Source organism: Lolium rigidum, chromosome 5, assembly GCF_022539505.1.
Source record: "Lolium rigidum isolate FL_2022 chromosome 5, APGP_CSIRO_Lrig_0.1, whole genome shotgun sequence".
Taxonomy (NCBI): Eukaryota; Viridiplantae; Streptophyta; class Magnoliopsida; order Poales; family Poaceae; genus Lolium; species Lolium rigidum.
Window position 1 is genome coordinate 141,575,907 of NC_061512.1, and position 12,552 is coordinate 141,588,458.

At 47.7% G+C, this 12,552-nt stretch overlaps 1 protein-coding gene across 1 annotated transcript in view; it reads right to left on the reverse strand.

Annotated features, from left to right (window-relative positions):
• Positions 1 to 12,552, reverse strand: part of LOC124656483 (probable L-type lectin-domain containing receptor kinase S.5) — a 36,478-nt gene that overhangs the window by 11,384 nt on the left and 12,542 nt on the right. The window contains exon 2 of the mRNA XM_047195219.1: positions 7,425 to 7,473. Within this exon, the coding sequence (XP_047051175.1) occupies positions 7,425 to 7,473 (49 nt within the window). The remainder of the gene's footprint in view (positions 1 to 7,424; positions 7,474 to 12,552) is intronic.

Sequence of the window (12,552 nt, forward strand, 5' to 3'; positions counted from 1 at the left end):
GGAGCATCCTCATCATTTAACTTAATGCTTGGGTCGGTGTTCACTTTGAAGGGCGGAATTTCAGCAAACATATTATAATCTTCTCGACATGTCCTGTCTTGTCCTCCACTCCCACGATGTTTCTTTTCCCCGAAAGAACAATGTGGCGCTTTGGATCATCGCATGATGTACCGATCGTTTTCTTATCTTTCCGTTTCCTCGGTTTGCTACTCATGTCCTTCACATAGAAAACCTGAGCGACATCTTTCGCTAGGACGAATGGTTCGTCAAGGTAACCAAGATTGTTGAAATCCACCATTGTCATTCCGTATTGCTGGTCCACCTTTACCCCACCTCCTGTTAGCTTGAACCATTTGCACCGGAACAAAGGGACCCTAAAGGAGGGTCCATAGTCAAGTTCCCATATCTCCTCTATGTAACCATAATATGTGACCTTTTGCCCATTCTCGGTTGCTGCATCAAAGCGGACACCACTGTTTTGGTTGGTGCTCTTTTTATCTTGGGCGATCGTGTAAAATGTATTCCCATTTATCTCGTACCCTTGGAAAGTCGTTATAGTCGAAGATGGTGTCTTGGCCAACATGTACAGCTGATCTACAACCTTATTGTCACTCATTAAATGTTTTCTCAACCAACCGCCGAAAGTCTCCATGTGGGCCTTCCTAATCCAGGATTCAGGCTTCCCGGGGTTGTCCGAGCGTAAAATATTCTTGTGTTTCTCAAAGTACGGAGCCACCAAGCTGGAATTGGTCGAACCGTGTGGTGTGCTTCGGTCGGAGAATGGCCGTCCATACATATCATTGATTTCCTTCCGATCGTGCCTTTTCCACTTAGTCTCCCCTCGTGCCGCGATTGAGGAAGACCAATCGGCTTAAGGTCGGGAACAAAGTCAACACAAAACTCAATTACCTCCTCATTTCCATAGCCCTTGGCGATGCTTCCTTCTGGCCTAGCACGGTTACGAACATATTTCTTTAATACTCCCATGAACCTCTCGAAGGGGAACATATTGTGTAGAAATACAGGACCGAGAATGGAAATCTCATCGACTAGGTGAACCAGGAGGTGCGTCATAATATTGAAGAAGGATGGCGGGAACACCAACTCGAAACCGACAAGACATTGGATCACATCGTTCCGTAACCGTGGTAGAACTTCTGGATTGATTACCTTCTGAGAGATTGCATTGAGGAATGCACATAGCTTCACAATGGCTACTCGAACATTTTCCGGCAGGAGCCCCCTCAAAGCAATCGGAAGCAATTGCGTCATAATCCCGTGGCAGTCGTGAGACTTCAGGTTTTGGAACTTTTTCTCCGCCATGTTTATTATTCCCTTTATATTGGACGAGAATCCTGACGGGACCTTCATACTGCTCAGGCATTCAAAAAAGATGACCTTCTCTTCTTTGGTCGGAGCGTAGCCGGCACGACCTTGAAACCGTTCCGGATGCTTGTCATCGGGGTCTTTCAAACTTTGCTGGTCCTCGCCGTGCTTCCTTTGTATCATTTGACTTCCCATACACGCCCAAGAAGCTTAGGATGTTCACGCAAATATTCTTCGTAACGTGCATCACGTCGATTGCAGAGCGGACTTCTAGGACTTTCCAATATTCTAGCTCCCGAATATAGATTTCTTCTTCCACATGGCTACGTGCCCGTCAGCTCCCTTCGGAACCGATTGTCCGCCAGGACCCTTTCCAAAGATGACTTTCAAACCCTTGACCATATCAAATACCTCAGCACCAGTAGTGTTCCGCAGGCTTCGGCCGGTGATCTGCCTTGCCGTTGTAATGCTTGCCTTTCTTTCTTACTCGGATGACCTTTCGGAAGAAATCGACGATGCCCAAGGTACACGTTCTTCTTACAATTTGGCAAATGTACACTTTCGGTCTCATGTAAGCAGTGCGTGCATGCATTGTATCCCTTATTTGACAGTCCCGAAAGGTTACTAAGAGCAGGCCAATCGTTGATGGTTACGAAAAGCAACGCTCGTAGGTCAAATTCCTCTTCTTTGTGCTCATCCCACACACGGACACCAGGTCTGCCCCACAGCTGTAAAAGCTCATCAACTAATGGCCTTAGGTACACATCGATGTCGTTGCCGGGTTGCTTCGGACCTTGGATGAGCACCGGCATCATAATGAACTTCCGCTTCATGCACAACCAGGGAGGAAGTTTGTAGATGCATAGAGTCACGGGCCAGTGCTATGGCTGGAGCTCTGCTCGCCAAAAGGATTCATGCCATCCGTACTTAGACCAAATCTTATGTTCCTTGCGTCAGCTGCAAAATCTTTGAACTCTCTGTCGATCTTTCTCCATTGCGTTCCATCTGCGGGGTGTCTCAACTCCCCGTCCGACTTACGGTCCTCTTTGTGCCATCGCAACAACTTGGCATGCTCTTTGTTCCCGAACAGACGTTTCAACCGTGGTATTATAGGAGCATACCACATCACCTTGGCGGGAACCCTCTTCCTGGGTTTCTGGCCCTCAACATCGTCACCATGGTCATCGCCTCTGATCTTATAACGCAATGCAGTGCATACCGGGCATTCATTCAAATTCTCGTATTCACCGCGGTAGAGGATGCGATCGTTGATGCATGCATGTATCTTCGTAACCTCTAAACCTAGAGGGCAGACAACCTTCTTTGCTTCGTACGTAGTGGCGGGCAACTCGTTATTCTTTGGAAACATATTCTTCAACATTTTCAGCAAGTTTTCAAATGCCGAGTCAGCTACACCTGCCTGTGCCTTCCATCTCAGCAAATCCAGGGTGCAGCCCAGCTTTTTCAGACCATCGTCGCATCCGGGGTACAGCGCCTTCCTGTGATCCTCTAACATGCGATCCAAATTCTCCCTCTCTTTTTCAGTTTCGCAGCGTCTCCGTGCATCAGCAATGGTCCGACCAAGATCATCAACGGGATCATCACGTGCCTCTTCTTCACCTTCCCCTTCACCTTTAGCATCCTCCATGAAAGTATCACCGAAATGAGAAAGATAGCTTTCATCATTGAAATCATCCCCTTCTTCATCTTCTTCCATTATAACCCCTCTTTCTCCATGCTTGGTCCAACAATTATAGCTTGGCATGAAACCGTGCCGAAGCAGGTGCATGTGAACATCTCTTGAGGAAGAGTAACCCTTCCGATTCTTACACTTAACACATGGACAGATAACAAAACCCCCCGCTTGTTCGCATTAGCCACTACGAGGAAATCTTTCAAACCCGTACTCGAACTCGCCGGAGAGTCGGTTACCGTACATCCATTGCCGATTCATCTGCATTATTATAATATAAAATATATAATTAACCATCATGCATTTGTTAAACTAACTAGCTACAAACAATATAAATTAAACAATGAACTACACACACATGCATATTTTATCAATGACACATCAAAGGTTCAAGTTGCTAACCGCGATCGAGGAGGAAAAAATAAATGAGAAAGCTCAAGTGTGACTCCAACACTTCATATCATGTTTGTTTCATGCTCTTGGGGCATTTCATCAAACACCTTATGTGCATAAGAGGAACCAAAAGCAAACCTAACACTCACTTGTGAAGTTTGTGAAGAGAATGGCTCCAAATGGCTAAGTGTTGGCTGCTGGATGGGTATATATAGGGGAGGGGCTTTAGTCCCGGTTGGCCTGGCCAACCGCGACTAAAGGCCTTCGAGCACCTTTAGTCGCGGTTGGGCTGGCCAACCGCGACTAAAGCCCCCACGTGCACCAGCTGGCCACCGTGCGCCCTGGGCCCAGGCCTTTGGTCGCGGTTCGCCACACGAACCGCGACTAAAGACCCCATTAGTCGCGGTTCCTTTACCTTCGCGACTTATGGGGCTTCCCGGAAGCCTGTTTTTCCACCAGTGGCACATTGTACAATCAAATTAGACAAGCAATGTGATTGATCATAAATGTGTATATTGGATTAAGAGAAAAGTTGATGCCACCACAACTTGTCTTGGTTGATAAAAGATTTAAACAGAGGTATGGTATTTACTCCGGGAATACCGTTGAGTCTACTTATTGGAGACTAGGATAATTAGACATGCAAAACGTGTTTGTTCATAGCGTTCTGGAGGAATTAGTTGCCTATATGAACCAACCACCATGATATGAAGAGAAAGATAGTTCACAGTTTGTGCGCAAGATTGAATAGGCTTTGTATGGAACGAAGCAGGAACCATGAGCCTAGTTTTCTTGGATAAGTGCAGACAAAATGGATCTTGGTTTTCTGCATCGAGACCGACACCTCCTTGTTCTACTACATGAAGAGTGGGACGGCGATGTTCCTGTCTGTACATGTTGATGATATACTTATTGCTCGTTCTTCAGAACAGGCTACACAATATCTTTTTCAAGAGTTAACATCTGATTTTGCCCTCGAGAATTTTGGTGATTTACACTATTTCCTAGGCATATAGGTTCAAAAGGCTTATGAGCACACGTTGTCAACTTCTGAAAAGTAGTTGGTTCAGCAAGGAGATCTTATTGTGTATGTGAGGATGCAATGAGGTACAGGAGCACAGTAGGTGCGGAAAAATACCTCACTCTATGTAAAGGGAACTCGTGTTTTCAGTCAATAAAATCAGCTAATTCATTTGTGTGCCTCACTCTCCACATTGGACTTCGATTGCCCCAAAAAACACAAATATGTCAGTGTGTCATTGGACCTTCAAACTTAGTATGAAGCTTGTCAAGTAGTAATCCACCTTGTGAAGTGTCTTCTCCGATGCAGATTGGGCCGGTTGTCCGTAGGTCAACCAAAGGATTTGTTGATTTCCTTTGTTCTAATTTTATTTCATGGAATGCGTAATCAAGCAACGTTTTCTCATTGAGCTTAGTATACCTCATCGTAAGGCAACACTTCTATGGTTTGAGAATTTGGGAGCTGACCTTTTATCGGTAAAGTTAATATTTGAAGACAAAACATGTAGAAGCTAGTTGATTGTAGTACGTGTTATTTGTCAGTGATTAGCAAACAAATGGCTTGATGCAAATTATAGATCAAGCTGCTGTTGGCTTCACTACGCCCTCGATCCTTGATAGTTTAAAGAATTTATGAAGAGTTTAAAAACAATGTTAACTTAGACAGGTTATGATTAAGGGGAGTGTTAGAACTATCGTTTCATGTGTTCGTACCACCCACGCGGTTTTTTTATACAAAATACCCATTGAGGGCGACCTTACGGATAGAGTACCATATAGTATTTGTAGATATGTTTAAATATTTGTGTAGTTAAAGTTACAAAGTCTGACTGCGTATGTATTTTCTAAGGGGCACCCCTAGCTAGCGCACGAGCGCTAGGGAGAAAATGAGCCGATCAGTTTCCAAACCAATTTGTTTTTCTATTTTTGGCAAATTTTGGAGTGTAGTTGAGGCAATTGAGGAAAGTTTTGCATGCATATAGAAACAGATGAATTTGATGACGTAAGCGAGAATCTTTTCGAATTTGAAAATTCCAAACGTTTTATCTCACAAACGACAACTCCGATTTAAGATCTGTTTTCACCAATAAATCCGTCTCGACGAGATCTTCAAAACTAGCACCCATGTTAATATGTTTCGACAAACTTTTTTTTCTGGCTAAAAGTTATCAACCCTCTCTATTTGAATAATCAACCCCTCCGTACTTTAGTGATCAACCTTAAATGTATAAAATTATCAACCTAAATGCAGCGCTATCGAGGAAAGTTCTACGCATGCATGCACAAAAAGACGAATCTACTGATGTCAGCGGAATCTTTTCCAAATTTAAAAATTCAAAACGTTTTAACTTTCAAACGATAACTTCAAATTAAGATTCGCTTTCACCAATAAATCCGTCTCGACGAGATCTTCAAAACTAGCACACATGTTGATATGTTTCGAGAAACTTTTTTTCGGGCTAAAAGTTATCAACCCTCTCTATCTGAATAATCAACCCCTCCGTACTTGAGTGATCAACGGTAAATGTATAAAATTATCAACCTGGTGTAGGCTATTGAGGAAAAGTTCTGTATGCATGCACAAATAGACGAATATGCTGATGTAAGCGGAATCTTTTCCAAATTTGTAAATTCAAAACGTTTTAACTTTCAAACGATAACTCCAAATTAAGATTCGCTTTCACCAATAAATCCGTCTCGACGAGATCTTCAAAACTAGCACCCATGTTGATATGTTTCGAGAAACTTTTTTTCGGGCTAAAAGTTATCAACCCTCTCTATCTGAATAATCAACCCCTCCGTACTTGAGTGATCAAGGTAAATGTATAAAATTACCAACCCCAAAGTTAATTTTATTTGAAACAGTTTAGCGATTTTTTTTAGTTTAGAAGCTATCAACCCGGTGTCCTGTTATTTATCAACAGTAAAAATAAATAACTACCAACCCTAAAAATCTAATTTTATTTCGAATATTTTGGCGACTCTTTTTAGTTTACAAGTTATCAACCTGGTGCTCCGTTATTTATCAATGGTAATTATAAATAACTACCAACCCTAAAAAGTATTCTATTTAGAATATTTTAGCGAACATTTTTTTATTTTACAAGCTATCAACCCGGTGCCTCGTTATTTATCAACGATAAATATAAATAAATAATAACCCTAAAAAGTATTTCATTTAGAATATTTTAGCGACTCTCTTTTAATTTAGAAGCTATCAACCCGGTGACCCGCTATTTCTCAATGGTAAATATAAATAAATATCAACCATAAAAATTTAATTTAATTTAAAATATGTAGCGACTCTTTTTTTGTTTACAAGTTATCGACCCGGTGCCCCGTTATTTATCAACGGTAAATATAAATACCTAGCAACCCTAAAAAGTAATTTTCATTTAGAATTTTTTTAGCAACTTTTGTTAGCTTACAACTTAAAACCGTACTTAATTTGAGTAGCAAGTGGTAGTTCATTTGAGTTGCAAGTGGATCTTCCCACCCGTTATTTTCCCCCTTAAAAACCACTGGCCCGAAAAAGGGAATTGCAAAAGGACCCCATTAAATATGAATTACGTACGGGAAAAAACCCAAAAGGAAATTGCAAAAAGAGAATTGAGAGTCTGCCTCGTGCTGAAGAAAAAAAGAGTGATATGCTATGTGTATGCATGCAACAACTTATGAAAGAGTGCTGAAAAGTTAGGTCATTAAATGCAAATCCATGAGATGCTCTGTGCATGTGCATGCATGCAGTGTGAACGCTCTTGGCTGCATGCAACTTGCAAAGTAGTAATAGAAGCTGTTAGTGTGAACACGTGTGAACGCAATTAAAACACTTCGTGATACAAAGGGAATTGTGTCGCGCTTTCGCGCGAGCGCTCCGCGCCAGCAGAAACTGATCGCTCGAGCGAGCGAGCGCCAGCGAGGGGATTCGTTTTCTAAGATGTTTACATCAGGAAGTAGTTTAGAACTTAAGATAGAGTGGTGAAGAACGTACCAATGAGCGGCACGATATTTCTGTGACGCAGGCGGTTGATGACATCGACGGCGATTTACACAAATATAACCCAAAAGTGGAAGAAAAGCACAGACTGACCCTCCGGCGAAACTATTTCACCAATCTAACCCTTTTGTGTGGCGCCCCTCCCACGGGCGCCACACATGCCCATGTGGCTCCCTCTCCGCCGGCGCCACACACCCGGCCCGACGTGGCGCCATCGACGCCGAGCCGGTGCGCCCATCCGACGTGGCAGCATGTGTGGCGCCCCTCCCAACGGCGCCACACATGCACTTGGAATCCCCCAAAACATACTGTGAGACAATTCCTCTGGGACTTAGCCGTTTTGCGAGGCTCGATGTGTGGCGCCGATGCCACGGGCGCCACACCAGCCTGTGTGGCGCCGATGCCACGGGCGCCACACATAGAGGCTCGCGAAAACGGCTAAGGACTTATCGTCCGGAGCCCCTGGATGTTTTCGACCCAATAGTTCATATAAGTTGGCATGTGTGGCGCCGATGCCACGGGCTCCACACTAGCACTTGTGGCGCCAGTGGGAAGGGCGCCACACATGGACTTGTGTTGAAAACATGAAAAATCCTACCAAACTCCAACAGTTTACGAGTACAACATTGGACACAACAAGTAGCAATTTCATGACATACACATATAACACTTCATAGGTCACATTGTAGCACGTAGATTCAAACAACAAGTAGCATTACGTGACCATGGTTCGAAATGACATAGGGTTCACAAATCGATACTTATGAATATAGAGTTCACAACAACACGTAGCACATCCTAGTAGCGTCCTCGACGTGCCGTCCTCGTGGGCTGCTTCCGGACGGCCATCCTCTTCGTCCGCTGCTTTGGCTGTTGTTGCTGCTGCTCCTGCTGCTGCTCCTGCTGCTCCTGCTGCTCCTCCTGCTGCTCCTGCTCCTCCTCCTCCTCCTCATCTGAAGAGAACGGCTCGTCGTTCCTCATCCTCGACATAGCTGATCTCCGCGGCGGCCCGTCAACCTCCTCAGTGACAACCTTCTTTCCTCGGTTGACATAATCTTCCGGAGTATACCGGTTTGGAGCCTTGCCCCTTGGCTTCAACTGGTAAGCTGACCGTTGCTTGGAGGTACGCTTTCGAAGTATGCCTTGACTCAGAATTAGGTCGTCCTCAGGAGGAATCTTCACAAACATGAACACATGAGATTACAAAAGTTGAAATTAGTAAGAACATGTTTCACAGCAACAAAATAGTCCATACCTGCGGTTCTTCAGAAGAGGAGGATGTAGGGATTTCGCCTTCGCGGCAACCTAGCAAGTTCGCTAACCGCCGCATCTTTCGTGCGGTGTTCTGCGTCATGGAACTCATGGTTACAAAGCCACCGGAACATAATAGTGTACATTCAAAGTTGGTGATCATACCTTAATGAAATTCCGCAACGGTCCGACAGAGCTTTTCATCTCTCCCGCTCCGATCCCACATAACCTCGCACTCCTCAGCCTGTTTTTTGGATCTCCTCCCGCTGTGACAAACATAGCATACACAATTTAAGCGAGCACATGGCAATCTAGATGATGTACTAGTTAGTGAGAGAATCCATTACCACGAAGTTCAGCTCGGAAGCAATAGAAGTCGATCTCCCTCTGCGAGCAAAAGTGTCGTGCCGGCTTTGCCCAACCTCATCGAACTGGATGGGGTCGTCCAAGATCTCCTCACGATACGCGCGCTTCACTAACTCGATACGCGTGTTCTGATGGAACCACTCGAGGTAGTTCTTGAAAGCGGTGAAGTCGTGAGGCACAATCTTCTCAGGGCCAGCATTCCGTGCCGCTTCCAAGCAGTGTTGGAACGCTGCGATGTGGCCGCTATGATGGACTGGCCAATTTGTGATCTTCCTCTGCCGCTGCCTATCAAGCCTGCAAGAATCAACAAGTTAGTTTATACCTCTTCTATCAAGAATCTTCCATCGCATGATTCCAGAAGATTACCTATGAAGCGCCTTGTCCGTGTCTTGCCACATTGGTGGGCACTCCTGATACAGCCCAAACTGTCTCATCACGCTTTGCGGCTGGTGGTGTTCAACAAGCCACATGCATATGAGTGGGCAGCGCATACGCCGTAACCGCGCCTCCTCCGTGCACTTGTGGTTCAGTGTCAGCCATCCCCGCGCCAATATGGTAGTAGCTACCATATGGCTCCCATTCCACCTGCAGCATACAATTATTTAGAACATGCCAGTAGAATCAATCAAAACTAGGATTGCAACTCCGCAGTGATCGGTTACCTGCTCAGCGGTAAGAGTGTCCAACTCCGCAGTGTACTGCCTCGTGGGCTCCCGATCGGGAAAGTGAGGGTGATGAGGCCATGGCGTCTCGTTGAGTACCCTGGGACGCCCAACTGATAGGCGGTCCCAGCTCCATACGGAAAGTAGGAGCATGCATCCACCAATACCGCCGCTCCCAATCTTGCTCCCAGTCCTGCGACAAGCTTCGTCCAACTTCGTACATAAGATATTTGGTTACTACTTTGTCTAGCGCACTACTATAGGAAAATAGTACATAGAAAAAATCATCACCTGCCGGTAGAGGTAGGCAAGAGCCGCTGTTCCCCAACTCCACCGGTCGTCCAACACCGTAAGCCCCTTCAGCCAACACCAATGGGCCAGCTTACCCCCACCTGTCGGAAAGAGAGTCCCGGAAATCATGTACCATAAGTACACGCGGGCGTACGTCCTCCGAGTGTCCTCGTCGGCCTCTATCGGGCATTCTCCAAAGTTAGTCCTGATCCATTCGAAAGACGCGCCGGCGGGAACTCTCTTCTTTGGTTCTGTTGGCAGCGGAGGTGTTGTGGGTATACTTCATGGGTGTACCATCGACAGTGCCTAGATCCGGCAAGCCCGGGTGGCCCACAGATGGTGATGAGGCATGTGGCCCATCGGGCGGCCCGATGCTTCGTTGATCATGAAGGAAGAAGTCCAGCCCAGGATCAGTAGGCCGGATCCGTACCGACATTAGGAGTAACCCGGATCCATGGAGGCCCATGAGGAACCCGGATCCAGTACGACGTATATGGAAGGCGGATCCGTGACGTGCACGGCAAGATATTGTACCGTAGTTAGGCTATCTGTAATCCGGCTAGGACTCTCCATGTAAACCCTAGATCCGTGCGCCTTTATAAGCCGGATCCCGGGAGCCCTAGAGGCACAACCACAACTCATTGTAACAACGCGAAAGCGCCCCGATAATTCCAGACAAGCAGCAGTAGGCCCCGTCATCGTGCGGGTGTTCCGAGGCCGGGTAACTCGCGTACCACCGTCCTGTGTGCACTCCGCCCTATGGCCCCTACTTCTTCTCCCCCTCGTGAGGATCCCTCCTCCGAGGTACCGTCGATTAGGCAACGACAGTTGGCCCCTACTTCTTCTCCCCCTCGTGAGGATCCCTCCTCCGAGGTACCGTCGATTAGGAAACACCAGGCCTCAAGGGCATGGTGGAATTGTTATCCGCGACATCGTGATGCCCTCCGGAAACCGGAACAGGGAGCGCACGCCGGAACCTCGCCGGAATCAGAACATTGATCGTGAGCCCGAGCCTAGGAGGAGCCGGAATGAGGAGCGCGACCCGGAGCCCCGCCGGAGCCGGAACGACCAGGGCAGCCAGCGTCACGGCGAAGGAAGCCACAGGAGCCGGAGCCAGCACCGGGAGGGCCGGGGAGAATCTGCAGGCGGAAGCAGGAGGTCGGATCGGCCCCCTCACAGGTCTCCCTCACCACCACCTAGCGGTGGCGGCGGAGGTGGAGGCGGAGGCGGTGGCCGGAGATCTCGCTCTCGCTCACAGTCCCCCCGTCACGGCTCGCGCGACGCACGGGAACGCCTCAACGAATACAGAACCGACTACATCGGACCAAAGTGCTTTGGCAGGATGATTCGAGAGGAACCAAAGCGAAGGAGCTCCCTCAAGCTACCCGGAAACCTGAAGCATTATGATGGCACCGAAAGGCCGGATACCTGGATTGGGGATTACTACAATGCAAGTAACCTTCGCGGAGGAACCCCTAATATCGCGCCGCATGCTCCAGCTTGTACCTTGTAGGACCAGCCCGGATCCGGCTCGGTGACCTCGAGAAAAACTCAATCTTTTGCTCGGTTTGACCTCGAAGACCGCTTTCGAGAAACACTTTAGGGGCACCTACAAAAGACCTCGCCACAAGCAAGCGACTTACAAGCTTGTATCCGAAGAAGGGAGAATCCTCAAGGAACTTCCTCACAAGATGGTTGGCATGCGAGGAACGAGTGCGAAAACGTCGACTCACACCACTCGCCATGTACGCCTTCATTGGTGGACTGCAGAGAGGAGGATTGCTCGAGGCATAAGCTTACATGTTTGGCTAACGCCAACAAACCGACTTTGGACGAGATGATCTCCATTGCCGGTGATCACACTCGCCGCCGATGACGACGCGAGCGGTGATATAGCAGCTACAGACGAATCCCCCGCACCAACAAAAGAAGAACCGTGATAACGGTAACATGCCAGCGGCCACAAACGCAAAAACCCTGATGACCAGAAGAGTGGCGGATCCGACATGGTCGCCATGGCGTTCCAACGCGGAGGCTCGGGAGGCGGAAGAGGACGTGGCCGCGGAGGCGGAGCCGGCAGGGGTCAGCAGCATGGCACTGAGGTCACTACTGGCGGATCCCGCGCCCCGCAAACCTACGAGGAATACAGAGACATGCCCTGCCTGGCCCACTTGGATCCGGCTACAGGGAAGTCCACTCACACCAACCGCAACCGCAAGTGGGTCAACGACCTAAAGAACGACCCGGAGGCAGGATACAAGCGAGCCCGGAAGCACCGCCCACGCGGCAAAGGAGGCAAGGGCAAGAACAAGGACAAGGAGGAGGACAGGTTCCGAGGCGATGGACGAGGATGATAACTCGCCGGATCCCAAAGCCGGATCCGCGAGTAAATCCAACCCCTTCGAGAAAAAGAGCGTGGGGGCTTACCACACCTTCCTCGGAACCCCTACGATCCGCGCTACAAAATCAGCTACCCGGATCCTGAACGCCACGGTTCCGGCTGTGCCGCGATATGTCGTGGTCGGAAGTTCCGTGCACATTTGACAGGGAGG